This window comes from Somniosus microcephalus, chromosome 6 (genome assembly GCF_052327205.1).
Source record: "Somniosus microcephalus isolate GS21.2 chromosome 6, FLI_Smic_1.0, whole genome shotgun sequence".
NCBI classification, from domain to species: domain Eukaryota; kingdom Metazoa; phylum Chordata; class Chondrichthyes; order Squaliformes; family Somniosidae; genus Somniosus; species Somniosus microcephalus.
In genome coordinates, this window is record NC_140992.1 from 110,462,561 (window position 1) to 110,479,911 (window position 17,351).

At 46.8% G+C, this 17,351-nt stretch overlaps 2 protein-coding genes across 2 annotated transcripts in view; one reads left to right on the forward strand and one right to left on the reverse strand.

Moving 5' to 3' along the window:
* LOC147115984 (diacylglycerol kinase delta-like) overlaps nucleotides 1-17,351 on the forward strand; it is a 239,750-nt gene that overhangs the window by 168,628 nt on the left and 53,771 nt on the right. Inside the window, exons 17-24 of the mRNA XM_085991991.1 lie at nucleotides 11-110; nucleotides 2,877-2,987; nucleotides 3,673-3,769; nucleotides 6,698-6,805; nucleotides 6,983-7,096; nucleotides 9,111-9,245; nucleotides 10,365-10,519; nucleotides 11,644-11,755. Coding sequence (XP_085848117.1) covers nucleotides 11-110; nucleotides 2,877-2,987; nucleotides 3,673-3,769; nucleotides 6,698-6,805; nucleotides 6,983-7,096; nucleotides 9,111-9,245; nucleotides 10,365-10,519; nucleotides 11,644-11,755 — 932 coding nt within the window. The remainder of the gene's footprint in view (nucleotides 1-10; nucleotides 111-2,876; nucleotides 2,988-3,672; nucleotides 3,770-6,697; nucleotides 6,806-6,982; nucleotides 7,097-9,110; nucleotides 9,246-10,364; nucleotides 10,520-11,643; nucleotides 11,756-17,351) is intronic.
* LOC147115985 (protein NYNRIN-like) lies at nucleotides 12,515-16,672 on the reverse strand. Its single transcript, XM_085990668.1, has one exon. It carries the CDS (start codon nucleotides 16,654-16,656, stop codon nucleotides 14,974-14,976), a length of 1,683 nt encoding a protein of 560 aa, XP_085846794.1. The 5' UTR covers nucleotides 16,657-16,672; the 3' UTR covers nucleotides 12,515-14,973.

Below are 17,351 nucleotides of genomic sequence, written 5' to 3' on the forward strand. Positions count from 1 at the left end.
CTCCCATCAGGTTTACGAGCTGGATTGGCTGCTTCCTTGGCTGGAGGATCTGTCATCAGCAAAATGTTATTTGTCCATGCTGACCCTGTGAACTCGGAACCTGATATTCTGTATGTGCCGTGAGCAGTCACAGTTTTTGTTAATCCTCTAAATGTTTCCCCGTGTTGTGCATTCTGTTCCAGATGTTTTGATCTGGTTCCAAATCTTTCAGTTGGTTTAATTCAGATTTTATTTGTAGTGATTTTTGTTTGTCCCGATCAAGATGAATAATAACTGCCAAGGAAACATAGAATTTTTTTCTATCACTTCTTTGCAGCCAGTGTGTGCACTTTCAGGTCAGGTACAGCAAGGGATAGAAACAGAGTAAAGTTCACTCTACACTATCCCGTCAAACGCTCCCAGGTCAGGTACAGCACGGGTTAGATACAGAGTAAAGCTCCCTCTACACTATCCCGTCAAACGCTCCCAGGTCAGGTACAGAACGGGTTAGATACAGAGTAAAGCTCCCTCTACACTGTCCCCTCAAACACTCCCAGGTCAGGTACAGCACAGGTTAGATACAGAGTAAAACTCATTCCACACTGCCCCCTCAATTGTTCTTAACTCCAATCGCCCAATGTCTAGAGTAAGAGGTGAAGAAGAGTGGTCAGATAAGATGGATACTGGAGAGCTGCCATTGCATGTGGATCTGTACCCCAGTCAAGTCAGCAATTTCAAGAAACAAGAGAAATTGGCAAGAAAAAGATCCATGTCTAGCGCTCAGTATGATGGCGTGGAGAGGCCAAGGGTGTGAGCACCACGCTACTTAACTTGCAGTCAGTTTGAGCTACATTAAGAAGAGAGGCATCAAACACAGGCTGGGCATCTCCCATCAGGGCAGTGTGGGACAGTGAGGGAATTGGAGGAGACAGTCACACCTGGGTGATCCCCAGCTCATCTTGGCGGCCAGGTATAGGAGGGAATGGCAGTTGCCAGGGAGCAGCCAGAACATCCATTCTCTCCGCTGCAGAAGTGCATGTCAAAGGAAAAGGAGAAAAAATTATTTTAAAAATGAAAGTTTAAAAACAAACAAAAGTACTGGAAAATGTTGAAATATTCTGACTTCTCTAGTTTTTAAATCTACTTGTTATGTGTATCGAAGCCTTTGCAATTTGCAGTGCAGCTTGTGCAGCAAGCAGCAGTAAACTCTTCTTGCACAACTCATTAAAATAAATTAAATTGAGCTTAGTTGTACTGATCCGTATAAGATCATTTTATGTTTTTGTTTCACTTTTATATTTATTCCCAAAATTTATTTCTGTTCATCGCTCCCAGTGACATTCCTCGTCTCTCCAAAATCTATTCTCGCCCCTCCGTCTGTCGCTCCTCGCCCCTCCGTCTGCCGCTCCTCGCCCCTCCGTCTGTCGCTCCTCGCCCCTCCGTCTGTCGCTCCTCGCCCCTCCGTCTGTCGCTCCTCGCCCCTCCGTCTGTCGCTCCTCGCCCCTCCGTCTGTCGCTCCTCGCCCCTCCGTCTGTCGCTCCTCGCCCCTCCGTCTGTCGCTCCTCGCCCCTCCGTCTGTCGCTCCTCGCCCCCCGTCTGTCGCTCCTCGCCCCTCCGTCTGTCGCTCCTCGCCCCTCCGTCTGTCGCTCCTCGCCCCTCCGTCTGGCGGTCTCTCGCCCCGCCCGCCTGTCACTTCACTGTCACTTCACATCTTTCCCAGTGTCACTTCGCCTTCCTCCCCCCCCACACCCAAGTGTCACTTCTCATCCCTTTCAGAGTCAGTCCTCATCCCAATCACCTTTTATCCTTCAAAGTTTCAGTACTTGTTGACCCAGCGGGATCCATGTTAGCCTTGGGGGGGATGGCAGTTTGTCTCCTAGTGCACAGACTTTGACATGTCATTGGTAGGTTTTTATTCTCCAGTTGAGATGCTTTTCCTGTTGCTGGGTACCGATCAAAATCTGAACCCATTAGTTTGCTGCGCAGTCACTAATATGCAGTGCTATTTGGCAGGTTATTCACTTACACCCAATTAACTAGCAGACATCTCTTCAGATGGAAGGAGGGGACAGTGTGATCAGCAATATCTGAGGTCAACCACTCAGTGCTGTGTTACAAGATAACAAAAGGGAGGCACTCACTGCACCCCACTCAGCTGCGTAAGCACTCATTGCACCCTGCTTAGCTGTAGAGGCATTCACTGCACCTGGAGGCACCCACTACACCTGGAGGCACTCACTACAATCTGCTTGGGTGAGGGGACAATCATTGTGTTCTGTTCAGTTGGGGGAGTCAAGATGGTGCTATGGGTACTGCTGCTGTAATCTAGAGATACACTTTGAGTTCTTGTATTACCTCATGCAACTAATTTTATCTGAAAGAGCAATCAGTACAGGGGGATCTGGAAAGCAAAGCTCATTAAGTGTAATTGAAATTACACTTTCTTCGTCTGTAACCCAGCTCAGCTGGGGTCTCCAGATAGGAGGCCTAGCTTTCTGGTAGGGTCTCCTTGTTAGGACCCCATCTCTCCACTGGGGTCTTCTCATAGGGAGCCCAGATCAGCTAGTCAGAAGAGTGACTGTCTGGAGGGGACTTCTGGTCAGGAACCCAGCTCTCTTGTGGAGTATTCTGGTTGGGAGCGCAGCTCTCTGGTATGGTTTTCTGGTTGGGAGTGCTGTTCTTTTGCAAGGTATCCTAGCGTGAGTCCAACTCTCTGTTGGGGTCTTCTGGTTGGGAGTACTGCTGTCTTGTGGGGTCTGCTGGTAAGTAATGCCGCTGGCTGGTGACCAGCTGGTGAATGCGCCTTTCTGAGGTAAAACAAACTGAAATGGAGGATTTTTTTTCTGTGTGAAAATTCGTGATACTTGAGGCTAAGTTAGATTTATTTTGTTCTTCAGAAATGGGTATACGGAAAAATGTGTCATGAACAATTACTTTGGGATCGGATTAGATGCAAAAATTTCTCTCGATTTCAACAACAAACGGGACGAACATCCAGAAAAATGCAGGTGAGGAAACCAATTGTCAATTGAGTGCTGGACTGAAGGAATGGCCGAGCTTGCCGCCACTCCACAAGCTGCTGAGTTCAAGTTCCAAAATACGGAAGGAGGTAATCGTTAATATCAGAAAAGAAGCAAAACGTCAGAGGTTGACGGTCGCATTCACACTGAGGAGAAGTGAAAATTCCTACATTGATGGTCACGCTGAATCCAAGAATCTCCAGTGCCGCTTACCCGAGTCTATGTCTGAGTGTTCTTTCAACTCTCCCTTCTTACCCCTTCGGTCCCACTCCACCCGGATTCCGCAGCTGATTATCCTGTCATGAACTTCACTATTCCCCTCCCCCCATCAGTCCACTCCATCCTGATTCCATGGCTCATTATTATGTCACCGACTCCACCAATTTTCCTCCCAACAGTTCCACTCAATATTCAGTATCGGCTGGCTGCATTGCTTGGATTCAGTACCGACCGGCAGTATGCCTGGGATTCAGTACCGACCGGCAGTATGCCTGGGATTCAGTACCGACCGGCAGTGTGCCTGGGATTCAGTACCGACCGGCAGTATGGTGACAGTTTGGTATTGACCAATGGTTTGGCATGAACTGGCAGTACAGGCGGAAAGTGATAGAATTACTTTTTTAATACTTGGTGTCCCCTGAACTGTATTTAACTTTTTATAGTCTTTTCTCAGGAGTCGAACAAAAAACATGATGTGGTATGGGGTTCTCGGAACCAAGGAGCTGCTGCACAGAACCTACAAAAACCTGGAGCAGAAAGTACTGTTAGAGGTGGGCACCTCATTTACTTCCACATACTCTTGACAATCTGTTCTCAGCCACCCTATTAAATAATTTCAGGTTAATCCTGTATGCATCAAAATAAGGGATGTTAGAGCTGGGGAACCAAACACTGTCCCATTAGGCCTTCCTGGGTGAGATTAGCCATGATCTTATTGAAGGGCCAACTGACCTACTCCTGCTCCTATTTCTTATGTTCTTATGTACAGCACAGCTCTGATACAGTAAAGCTCCCTCTACACTATCCCCTCTAGAACTCCCTGTGCTAACTTTGCTCAGTGGCAGCACCGTCAGTTCTGAGTCAGGAGTTTGTGGATTTAAGCCCTGCTCCAGGGATTTGAGCACATAATCTTGGCTGACTTCAGTGCAGTACTGTGAGGTGCCATCTTTCAGATGAGACATTAAACCAAGGCCCCATCTACCTGTTCAGGTGGACGCAAAAGATTCCCTGGTACTATTTGAAGAAGAGCAGGAAGCTCTCCGGTGTCCTGGCCAACATTTCTTCCTGAATCAGCATGATCAAAACCAGATTAACAGATCATTTTTATCTCATTGCTGTTTGTGGGATCTTGGTTGCTGCCTTTGTCTTCATAACAACAGTGCCTGCACTTCCAAATTAATTCACTGGCTGTAAAGCACTTTGTGACATCATGAAGGCGTAAAACCCGTTGTAAAAATGCAAGTTCTTTCTTTTACAGATTAGGTACCAAACAGTTTAGATACAAAGAAAGACTTGCATTTATATAGCGCCATGACCTCAGAACACCTCAAAGCACTTTGCAGCCAATGAAGTCCAGTTTGAAGTGTAGTCACTGTGGTAATGTAGGAAACGCGGCAGCCAACTTGCGCACAACAAGCTCCCACAAACAGCAATGTGATAATGACCAGATAATGTTTTTTTGAGATGTTGATTGAGGGATAAATATTGGCCAGGACACTGGGGATACCTCCCCTGCTCTTCTTTGAAATAGTGCCGTGGGATCTTTTACATCCACCTGAGAGAGCAGACGGGGCCTCAGTTTAACGTCTCATCCGAAAGACGGCACCTCCGACAGTGCAGCACTCCCTCAGCCTGGAATTTTGTGCTCAAGTCTCTGGAGTGGGACTTGAAGCCACAACCTTCTGACTCAGAGGTGAGAGTGCTACCAACTGAGCCACGGCTGACACTCTAGTAAAGCTTCCTCCCCACTGCCCCAACATGCCCTCCTAGGTCAGTTACAGCATGGGTTAGACACAGGAAAGGTCCCTCTACACTGTCCACAGGCCCAACCTCTCTATGACACCAGTATGGATTTTCACTTCCTATCGCGCTTGTTCACTTCTTGTTGATTTTCTGAGTGAGATTCTTAATGGCAAAATTCTGGGAAGTTTTATTCTGTGCTCTCTCACTCGCATTAACTGAACTGGGATTGCACAAAGATATTTTACATAGGGCTCTAGCAGGGTACTGACAAAGAATTTTATCCAACATCCCAGGCTAGATTTGAATTCAAGTTCCAATGGTGAAAGCATGATATCTAGCCCTACTGCACTACGCAATCCCAGAGTGTGAAAGGACAGTTTCTAACTCGCTGTACCATCCAGTCCCAGAGTGTAAAAGGACAGTGGTCTGACCCCATCTGGAATATTGTGTTCAGTTTTTGGCACTGAATCTCAGAAAAGATATATTGACCTTGGAGTGGGTAGAGTGCAGATTCACTAGAATGATACTGGGGCTTAAAGAGTTAAATTACGAGGACAAGTTTCATAAACATAATTTGTATCCCCTGAATTTAGATGGTTGCGGGATGATCTAAACAAGGTGTTTAAAATGATAAATTAATTCGATAGGGTAGATACAGATAAATTATTTCCTCTGATGAGGGAATCAGAACAAGGGGGCATAATCTTAAAATCAGAACTCGGCCATTTAGGAGTGAAATCAGGAAGCACTTTTTCACACAAGAGATAATGGAACTCTCTCCTCAAAAGGCTGTGGATGCTGGGTTTACTGAAATTTTCAAGGCTGAAATCGATAGGTTTTTCTTGGGTAAGGGTATCAAGGGATATGGTGCAAAGGTGGGTAAATGGAGTTGAGGTACAAATCAGTCATGATCTAATTGATTGATGGAACAGGCTTGAGGAGCTGAATGGCCTTCCTCTTATTATGCAACCCACTAAAGCACCCAGTCCCAGAGTGTGAAGCACCGTGTCTGACCCACTGTGGTACTCAGTCCCAGAGTGTGAAGCACCGTGTCTGACCCACTGTGGTACCCAGTCCCAGAGTGTGAAGCACCGTGTCTGACCCACTGTGGTACCCAGTCCCAGAGTGTGAAGCACCGTGTCTGACCCACTGTGGTACCCAGTCCCAGAGTGTGAAGCACCGTGTCTGACCCACTGTGGTACCCAGTCCCAGAGTGTGAAGCACCGTGTCTGACCCACTGTGGTACCCAGTCCCAGAGTGTGAAGCACCGTGTCTGATCCACTGTGGTACCCAGTCCCAGAGTGTGAAGCACCGTGTCTGACCCACTGTGGTACCCAGTCCCAAAGTGTGAAGCACCATGTCTGACCCACTGTGGTACCCAGTCCCAAAGTGTGAAGCACCGTGCCTGACCCACTGTGGTACCCAGTCCCAAAGCGTGCAAGGATAGTGTCTGGCCCACTGGACTATCCCTTTTTCTTCCTCAAATCTCTGCCACTCACCTTCACCACCAGTACTTAGTCACCCTTTGCCCTCTAAGCTCTGCCTTTTCTTATTACCAGCAGTGACCTATTATACTCATTGGGCTCAGACATATCACCGTTTTTGTTATTTTTTGCAGGACTTCTGTTGTCAGTACTGACCCACAACATATGGTGATGGAACTATTAACAGTGTTTGTGTTTATGTAACTGTTTGGTCTGTGTTGATGTTCCTTTCTGTTTTCCCCTGTAATGCAGTGTGATGGACAGCGCATCCCCCTGCCCAGCCTACAGGGTATTGCAGTGCTAAACATCCCCAGCTATGCTGGTGGCACCAACTTCTGGGGCGGAACCAAGGAAGATGATGTAAGTACAACTTCAAAGGTAGTTTGTGTTACAGAAAAACAAATGAAATGGCTTGGTGGGGTTTCTTTTGGTGCATGGTGAGCACAAAGTACAGAGCCATGGTACACGTATCTGTACAGTGATGCAGCACATTGCAATCTCTTGTTCGTTAACATCATTGCTGGTTTAACCCTGCAGATTTTCACAGCCCCTTCTTTTGACGATAAGATCCTGGAGGTGGTGGCCGTGTTTGGGAGTATGCAAATGGCAGTCTCACGCGTTATCAACCTGCAACACCATCGAATTGCTCAGGTAAGAGAGCTCACTCATTGCCCTTTTTGTTTTCCTTTATGTTTCCTCATCTTGTTTTCTTCCTCCTTCACTCTGCCAAACTAGTTTACCTCCCTCCCCCACAACACTATTTACTCTCCCAGCAAGGGCATTGGTTCCCACTTTGTTCAGGTGAAGTCCATCTATCCTCTACAGGCTACTCTTGCCTCATAACTGGTCCCAGTGTCCTGAGAATCTGAACAGTTCCTTCCTACGCCATCTCTCCAGTTATACATTTACCTCTCAAGTCTCTCTATTCCTATACCGATGAGCATGAAGTACTGGGAGTAATCCCAAGATTAATACCCTGTTGGTCCTGTTCTTCAGTCTGTTTCTTAGCTCATAAAACCCCCTTTGCAGGATCTCACTTTTTGCCATATCACACCCACTCTGTGATCTCTCTTACCCTGGTATTTGGGAGGCAACAAACCGTTCAGAATCTCAGTTGTAGCTACAAAAGCTCCTGTCCCTTGACACTGGAATCCTCTACTATTACAGGGATTTTCCCTTTGCTCCCCAAGCATTCGGTGATGTTTCCTTCACATGAGGTCATTCCAGAAACATCCAGCACCTCTCACATTGTGCAAGTACCACATGTAATGATATCAGCAAATAGTGATGGTATTTGCCTGTTTGATTATGATGCCTTACCAGCATATTTGCCTGATTGATTATTTATGCCTGACCAGCAGAGGGCATGTGAGAGACAAGCAGTTTAGTTTTGGTTTCGTTTTAGATGGATCTCTAAGATGGTGTCTCCTGTAATGCTGTTAACTGAGTTGAACATACTTTAGATAAAAAGACATCTCTTTCATGAATGTGTCATCATTGAACCCACATACAAATCAATACACCACAGATCACAGGCTTCAGCGGTCCCCAAACTAAACTCTTTTCTTTTGCACAATGAATGTTATCAAGCGCAACAACTTAGTTTTTTCATCCCTCAAATATAAGTTTAGGCAATTGCACCTCAAGGTTGCACTCCTGGTGAGGGTAAACTCCACACTCTCTTGGCCTTTCGCATTCCATTGGTCTCTTGCTCCTCATGACTGATTTCTCACCAGTAAATTCAATGTTATACTCGCACAATAGCCCAACTGCCACAGAAAAAGCTGATCAGACTTCTTATTTAACAAATTACTCAACCTGTTACCGGCTCAAAACAGCCTGCAGATAAAGCACCAAACGCTGTCACTGAATCCCCATGTTACTCTGCTGGCAATGCAGAGACTCCAAACTGAAAGGTCAAGCTGAAACAACCAGCCAGTGCTATAAATATGAAACAAAATCAAAAATGCTGGAGATACACTGCAGGAAATAGAATTCAGTAAATGGAGTGATTTGTGGGTTGGAACCAGAAAATAAAATGACCATAAAAACTACTGAATTGTTTTAAAAACCCAATTGGTTCACCAATGCCCTTCAGAGAAAGGAGCTGCCGCTCCTGCCTGTTCTGGCCTACATGTGAGTTCAGTCCCACACTACATGGTTAGCTCAATTCCCTCTGAATTGTTGTAGCAAGCCTCTGAGTTGCTAAAAAAATTGTTAGAAGGAGGCCCACCACCACCTTCTCCGGACATCTAGACTGGCAATAATCAGCCTTGCCAGTGTTACCCACATCCTGAGAGCAAATAAACAAACGATCAGATAGTATATGAGTGATGGAGCTTGGAATGTGATCCTTTGTCACAGTAGAAGCTGGAGCAGTGAGCTCATTTTCAGAGGCTAATTAATCTGCTATGTACTTTCAGTTTTTATCTCGGGTGCTGTGCAATCAACTATCCCATTGGAGCAGGCTGTCAGTTGGGTAACAGCAATGGGATAAAACGGTTGAAAGTGTTCAACACATTTCTTGTAATGAGTGGTGTCTGTCCAGTATTTTATCAGGAACAGAGAGACTGAGGGCAAATGCTGAGGCCCAATGTGTTGTGAACCAGCCTTTGGTGCAGTTTAGGCTTCTGTTTTACCTAAATATGCTTTCCGTCCCCTCTAGTGTCGTACTGTAAAGATCACAATTCTCGGCGATGAAGGAGTCCCAGTACAAGTAGATGGAGAAGCCTGGATCCAGCCTCCTGGTTACATCAAAATCATTCACAAGAACCGTGCACAGATGCTGACCAGAGATCGGGTACGTACTAGTGTGAAACCAGCTGCGATGTACAACAGATGGAGCATTACTGATACTTAAATGCACGCTTGGTCAAAACAGAAACTAACCAGTATATCAAAATGTTTCCATTTCTTAAACTGCTGAAACTGTTTTATATGCAGCCTTAACTTTGAAAAGCCAGTCTGTGAGACCATCGCATTTACTTACGCAATGAACAGCCAGCTCCGTAACTCATACACAAAGGCATGAACAGGTTGTCTTGATTGGATATTGACATTGATTAATTGCCTGTTATTTCTGGCTCCTTTCTGAAGTGCTTCAGGCAGGGCCAGAGAGACATGGCCAATTTCCTAGCATGCAGCGGCAGAAACCATTTTGAGCGTGGTGTATTTCTCACGAAGATCCCTAAACTACAGACAAACTCCATCTTTGCCACACCTGCCTCCTCAGGCTGCTCCTTTGCTGCCTGTGGCTGGAAAGCAAGCAAAGGAGATGGATCGGCACTGAATCCCAGCTAGGCAAATTGTGAATGGAGGACCAGGGATACAAGCAGCAGCAAGTCTGCCAGGGTTACAGGTGAAAGGGAGATAGATCAGTGATAGCCCATGGATCATACTAGCACTGTCGCAGGTGTTGAGTAGCTGATAGCCGGGAGTGATTACAACTCACTCCAGTCAGCAATTGAAATGATATCCAAAACTCATGTAGTCTTTTTTTTGTTGGCTAAAATCCCAAGATTAAAGATTTATGCCTGGCCACTGAGAGACATCTATTGAAATATATCTGGCACGTGGCATCAGGCTTTAATGTCTGACTTAACCCTGATGTTTTCTGCTAGTTAAATCTTGAAGTTTATTTTGTTTGTGGTGCTGGGTTTTCTTTCTGAATCATTTCATTTACCTTTGAACGGTGCTGTCTCTGCTGCTGTTTACAGATGAATATGTGGGACAAAGCAAAGATATCAATGTTATAATGCAATGCGAGACAGAAACTGCAAGAGCAGCAGTATTAGAAGGGCTGTGTGGAGTTTTTTCAGTCTAAATGTCCTTGTGCAGTAGCAGCTTGGATTTGTTTAAGTGATTTGGCAGGAGGTATGCCATTAATCTTGTGTGTGTTTTGTGTCTGCTCATTCCACAGGCTTTCGAGAGCACCCTCAAGTCTTGGGAAGACAAGCAAAAATGTGAACTACCTCGCCCATCCTCCCAGCATGCCTTGCAGCCCGAGATAGTTTCAGAAGAAGAAGCTGCTGAGATCAATCAGTTTGGCCGAGCGGCTGGAACGCTCATCCACAGGTAAGGGGGTCAGTGGAAAAACAAATCACAGGCACTGATCTATTCTGATTTATTTATCCTCTGAAGTTTTCCCTATCTACACATCTTCCTTCAGCCTGGATAGCAGGAGAGACCAAGCTGCAGACATTCCCATGAGTGGCCTCTGCATTACTGGCAGGAGGCTGGGGAAGGCCTCATGTTCTAGACCATAAGCAGCACCTGCTGTACTCGGCAGGTGCTAGGCGATGGAAGGGTTAGAGTCTTGAACCATGAACAGTACCAAAGGGGGCTGGGTGTTACCATCTAACCTCTGCTGTACCTCATCCTCAACTTAAACATAAAAGGCAGCATGCTATAGAAGAGGAGTTTTAGAGCTGTAAACCGCACACTGCACAGTATAACAGGCTGTATGTTATAGAGTTGGGGATGTGAGAGCCCTAAACTGTCTATTACACAGTAGAACAGGCTATAATGAACATAAGAGCTATAATCTATATGCTACACACAATGGCAGTCTGTATGTTGTAGGGAGGGTGGGAGAGTTGTATGTCTGTTACACAGTATAACACGCTGTATGTTATAGAGAACCAGGTAAGAGGTGCAAGTTGTCCGTTATATGGTATAAAAGGCTGCATGTAATATACAATGGGGTCAGAGGCATAAGCTGTCCAATGCAGTATAACAGACTATGTTATAATGGCGTAAGAGGTTTAAGCTATCCGTAATACAGTATTACAGGCTGTATGTTATAGAGGCCAGGGTTGGAGGTGCAAGTTGTTTGTCTGACATGGAAAACGCTGCTCCCATCCAGCATGCCTCCACTTCCGTCACTAGGACCTCAAAGGTCAGCCAGCACCAGGTTTCTTCCTTTGATTCCTGGTTTTGTGCTGTTATGTTTTTTTTTGGTCAGATTTTAGCTTTGGCTGGCTCAGTCCAGAAAAAGTTTATCCTCCTGACTGTCTTCATCAAGGAGCACCCGATGTTGAGCACCCGATGTTTGCCACCCTTGCGCTGCCCTGTCTGCTTTATGTTTCCCAAAAGCCGCCTTGCAAGGTCTCCATCTTGCACTCTGCTACTGTCCCCATAGCTGACGTTCCCCATCTCTTTTTGTCCCTCCAATTGTTCCTCCTCCTCCCTCGCTCCAGGATTCGGGAGACAGCACAGCTGCATCACACCATGGAACAGGAGCTTGCACACGCGGTAAATGCCAGTGCCAAATCTATGGACAAAGTTTACGCAAAGTCGAAAACAACTGAGGTAAGAAATAGTAGTGGAAACTGTGGGCAGTGGGGTGCAGATCTGCAGCCAGCTGGACTGGATGGGTTATACAAATCTACAATCGAGCGGGGGGCGGTGGTGTACTGATTTATAACTGGGCCAAACTGGGTGGGGATGTTCCGAACTGTAGCTGAGCCAGAGTGGGGGATGGTGCACAGAGCTGTAGCTGGGCCAGAGTGGGGGGATGGTGCCCAGAGCTGTAGCTGGGCCAGAGTGGGGGATGGTGCACAGAGCTGTAGCTGGGCCAGAGTGGGGGGATGGTGCACAGAGCTGTAGCTGGGCCAGAGTGGGGGGATGGTGCACAGAGCTGTAGCTGGGCCAGAGTGTGGGATGGTGCACAGAGCTGTAGCTGGGCCAGAGTGGGGGATGGTGCACAGAGCTGTAGCTGGGCCAGAGTGGGGGATGGTGCACAGAGCTGTAGCTGGGCCAGAATGGGGGATGGTGCACAGAGCTGTAGCTGGGCCAGAATGGGGGATGGTGCACAGAGCTGTAGCTGGGCCAGAGTGGGGGTTGGTGCACAGAGCTGTAGCTGGGCCAGAATGGGGGATGGTGCACAGAGCTGCAGCCAAGCGCTGCACCCCCATCAAGGCAGATATATCTTTCCTGAGGGTTGGTGCCCAAAACTGACTGCACTACTCCAGATGGGGTTGATAGAACGGATTCTTTTACCCTCAGTCTGGTTCAGTAATCACTGAGTCGAATGCAACTGGAGAATTCAAACGATTTATTTTCCGCGGAGTCTTACACTGAAATGTCGGCACCGACTCCTGCAAGAGTCTGACGAACCCAACAGAGCAAGCAATTTGTCACACAGTGTGCTACATTATTATACTTGCATTTGAGAAGACATTAACACCTCGTACATTCCTGCACCAATCCTGAGCTGTGCACGTATACATTTAATTTGATTTCCTGGCCTGGCAGTTTGAAATAAAGAAGTCACATTTAACTGAATGGGTTACAGCTAAGTAAATATCCTGGTAATGTGTTCATGATCACCTAAACATTATGGTAATGTGTTTGCAATCATGGTAATGCGTTTTCTGATCGCCTATTGTCTGTATAACTTCTGCACGCTGCCTTACATTGTTCCTACCAGCAAGGTGTGACATTGTGGGCGCCAGCCATATTAGCAGCCAAAGATCAGTTTAGCCTTTTTATTTTACTTCTTGCTGCCTTCACAGTTTCTTCTTTCTATTTCCTTGACCTTGGTATTCTCATTCCCTCCTTTTATCATTCTATGATAACCAACCGTTATTCGGTTACGTCTATTTTATTCAGTCGATCAAATTCTTTATTATCATCGTACTTTACTTCCTTCATTTCACATTCATTGGTCGGTCTTACCATTAACATCTTTGGGCTACCTATTTTCTCCAAAGCTAGCTGCATTCTTCCTAGCACACATTTCTTGATTGCTAGTCCAATAAAAATACAGGCGATTGCAACTACTAGGTACATAGCCATATTTATCAACCAGTCATACCATCCTCCAAATCCCCAGTCTCCCCAGTTACTTGCTTCCTTCATATTATCCATTTGTTCCCTTATCTTAGTGATAAAGCGGGTGATGTTCTCTGTCTGGTCTCGGACTCCCATAAGGCATTTACCTTTTACTATTGCACAGACACCACCTTCTCGGGCCAGCAGGTAGTCTAGGGCATATCTGTTTTGCATAGTGAATAACCTGAGTTCCGACAATTCTTTAGTAACTGCGTCGAGGGCCCCCATGGTAGCATTACCCAGGATGGTGAGGCCACAGATAAGGTAGTTCCGGTTATTGGCGGCCAGATAGGCTCCAATATAGCCTATAGAGAACAGGCCAGCAAATCCATATCCTATAGAGGTTCCGTGTCCTCCTAGGGATTCAGGATCTTTCCACTTGGAGCAAAACTCTTTCGAGGCTGCCCTGACTACTATTTTTCGGTGGGATGTCCATTGGGAGGGGCAGGGTACTGTGGTAGGGGTTAAGGTAGCGATGGCTACCGTCCGGGGAGCGGTATCTATTATCATGTAATTAGTAGCTCTTCCTTGGCTCAAGAAAAAGTAGCCTGGTTTGGTATATATCACGGATATGTGTTTCTGCCTTGTGCTTAAATGGCTCGGGGGAAGGAAATAGTCAAAACCTTGGATCTCACGAGTATCAGTAGGCTGGGTATTAGCTATTTTTACTAGCATAAAGGTTTCCCCCCCTACCTTCAGAGTTGTCCCATCCCCTTCTCCACATAAAACTTGTACTCCTTCGGTTATTGACACACATGCGGATTGCTCACATGTGCAGCTACCGGTGTCTGGTCCTATCATACACTGATGGTGGAGGCAGCGTGTCACCAAGCAGGTGTAGTTCTGCTTAACCCATACTGACCTACAACTATAGCCCGTCCCATTCCAACAATTCTCATAGCCACCAGGGTTCCTGCTTAGTTTCAGGCAATTGGCGGGCGGGGTTAAGGTATAGGGTATTGTTATATTGGTTGTGGGAGGGAGAAGGTGAGCATCTAAAAGAAAGTCCGGGGGAACAATAACCGGGGTTGGGGCAAACACCCCCTCAACAGATATCGGGGCGGATAACAAACAATTGACTCTGGTGAGTATAGGGCTGCGTGAGTCTGGAGGAATAGGTTGCCCGTCGGGGTTTCTTCAGGGAAAGTGTGTTGGAGATCTCGTTCATGTCTCTGTGAGGATACCTTCTACCCTCGAATAGTCGAAGCTGCTCATAGGGGGCAGTCCATTTCTTTTCCTTTCCTGGTTGGACTTCGGATAACAGCTTTGTCCTTTGGTATCGGTAGTTCTGTTGCATGGTCCTGCAGTAACAGACTTGGTCACCTGGCGTCGACAGACGTAATCAAATTTACACTTGGTCCAATGGCATGGCAATGTTCCTCTGTGTATGTATCTCAGCATTAGCGAGCGGTGGGGCTGTCTAATAAGCCCAATGTAGGTGTCCCAGTTGATCACGTTCCATTTCCCGAACCCGCCTGGGTTATCATCATTGCACCGAAGCACATCTCCGTGGCATAGGTGGTGTACCCGCTTGGGTTGGTTCCGCCGGCAAGTTCTCCTTCTGGGCTGTTGAGTTATTCCAAGGGTGATCAGGACACTGATAGAGAGGATCCACAGCGACGTCTGCATGGCTGGTCGGCGCGGCACGTCTGTTTAGGGAGAGATTTCTTGGAAGCAAGAGAGGTTAGCATTCTTTAAGTTTCAGGCATAGCATTACTGACAATTTTACAGTGGTGGAGGTGAACCCAAGCACTCTTTCCCTCTACTTTGGCAGCAGTTGGGGTGGTGAGTAGGACTTGATAGGGTCCTTCCCAACGAGGTTCCAATCCTTTTCGCGTCCAATTCTTGATTAATACATACGCTCCGGGCTCGACCTGGGACGGACTGACTATAGGAGGGAGGTCGATGTAAGAAGCGCGTACCCGGGAGTGCAAACTTTTCAATGCCCTGGTTATCGACAAAATATAGTTAGTCATTTCTGCCGTCATGTGGTGAAAGTGGACAGTCTTTGGGACTTCCTGGTTCCACAGGGTTTTGAGAGGTCTGCCATATATGATTTCAGCAGGGCTTAATCTTGCTGCACCAGCCGGGGTAGTGCGTATTTGGGACAAGGCCACGGGGAGTAGTTTGAGCCACGTAGTTCCCGTCTCGGCCTGTAATTTGGCAAGTTTATTTTTCAAGGTCTGATTAGCCCGCTCGACCAGTCCGGCGGCCTGTGGCCTGTAGGCACAATGTAGCTGCTGTTGGATGCCCATTTGAGTGCAGAACTCCTTGTTTACCAGACCCACGAAGTGAGGGCCGTTGTCTGAACTTAATCGGTTTGGAATTCCGTACCTTGGAATAATTTCTCTCATTAAAACTTTTACAACAGTGGAGGCTTTGTTATCCGTATTCGGGTAGGCCTCAATCCACTTACTAAATACATCAACAATAACCAGTACATATTTATAACACTGACACCTTTCTAATTCAATGTAGTCCATCTGGTGGGTCTCAAAGGGACCCGTGGGTAACGGCGTCTTACCCGTTTCACAAGGTATGCCTTTTCCCGGGTTATGCTGCTGGCAAATGAGGCAGCGACTGGTAATACCTTGAGCCAGTGCTTGTAATCTAGGATGCCACCATGTAGCTAATAACGTGTCGCTAGTTGCTCTGGCACCACAACGAGTTGCAAAGTGTATACATTCAATAACCCATAATGCTAGCTCATCTGACATACAAGTTTGCTCGGCAGGGGTGACCCATAATTTAGACACACAATCATATGTACAACCGAGCTGTTTCCACAGTCCCTTATCACGGTCAGGAGCGTCCTCCTGTAACTTAATGACGTCTTGGATTGTTGGCATTGGCTTTTCCGAGGGAGACTTGCTTTTATTTGAGCTTTTAGTCTGGCTCATCATTCTAGGCACAACCACTCGTTGTTCCTGGGACGCTTCCCTAGCTCCCTGGTCAGCGCATCTATTCCCTATATCTACTGGGGTTTGTCCTGCTGTGTGTGCGGAGCACTTTATCACGGAGATCTGTTTTGGTAGCATGAGGGCTTGTAGCAAATCAGATACTAATTTCTGATGGGATATCTGTGTTCCTGCAGAGGTTAGGAACCCTCTGTTTTTCCATAATTGTCCGAAATCATGAACCACTCCGAAGGCATATCTCGAGTCTGTATAAACGTTAACCTTTAAGTCCTTCCCTAAGATACAAGCTCGTATTAATGCGAACAGTTCTGCTTGTTGGGCGGAATACGGAAGTTCAAAGGCGGCAGACTCCAAAGTATTACTGTCCTGATCTACGATTGCATATCCAGAAAGTCTTTTCCCAAGGGGACTGACGGACGCACTTCCATCTACATACATGGTTGTGTCAGGACTCTGCATTGGGGCATCAGATAGATTCTCCCTGACGGAGGTATCTTCCTTGATTAAAAATAGACAATCATGTCCTGGGTCTGTTTGTTCGAGGGGTGGTTCTGTGAGAAAACATGCTGGGTTGATAGTAGTACAATGCTTCTTAATTGAAATGCGCATAACAGGTCTCTGGCCATGAGATTGCAATCCAGCCCATTTGTGATCACGAATTGGTGTTTCACAGACTCATTTTGAAAGGCTACTTCAACTGGTTCTGATATCGGGTACTGGCACACTTGTCCTTGGAATCCGGACAGGCTTTGTGTCTCCCCGGATTTAGGGAGATTGAGCTCTGATCGGACAGATGACATAGCAGCTCCGGTGTCTACCAGAAACGTATGTCGGCTCCCTTCAATCAGCAGGGATAGAACGGGCTCCTTGTCCGACTGGAACCCGTTCGCCACGAGGTTGGCTAGTCAGTACTGGGGAAACGGATTATTCTGGGAGAAGTCTGTATATCTTCCTCGTCCCCGATTTCCCTGCCAACCTCCCCGTTGTCCTTGCATGTGGCCCCCTCTTCCTTGTCTTCGGGAGGGACATTCCCTGCTCCAATGGCCTTGCTGGCCGCAATTAAAACAGGTATCTGACCCTGCTTGCCTCCCTCCTCTTCCTCTATCGCCGAAATTTTGTCTTGGGGGAGCGTAGGGTGGGCCATAATTAGGGAC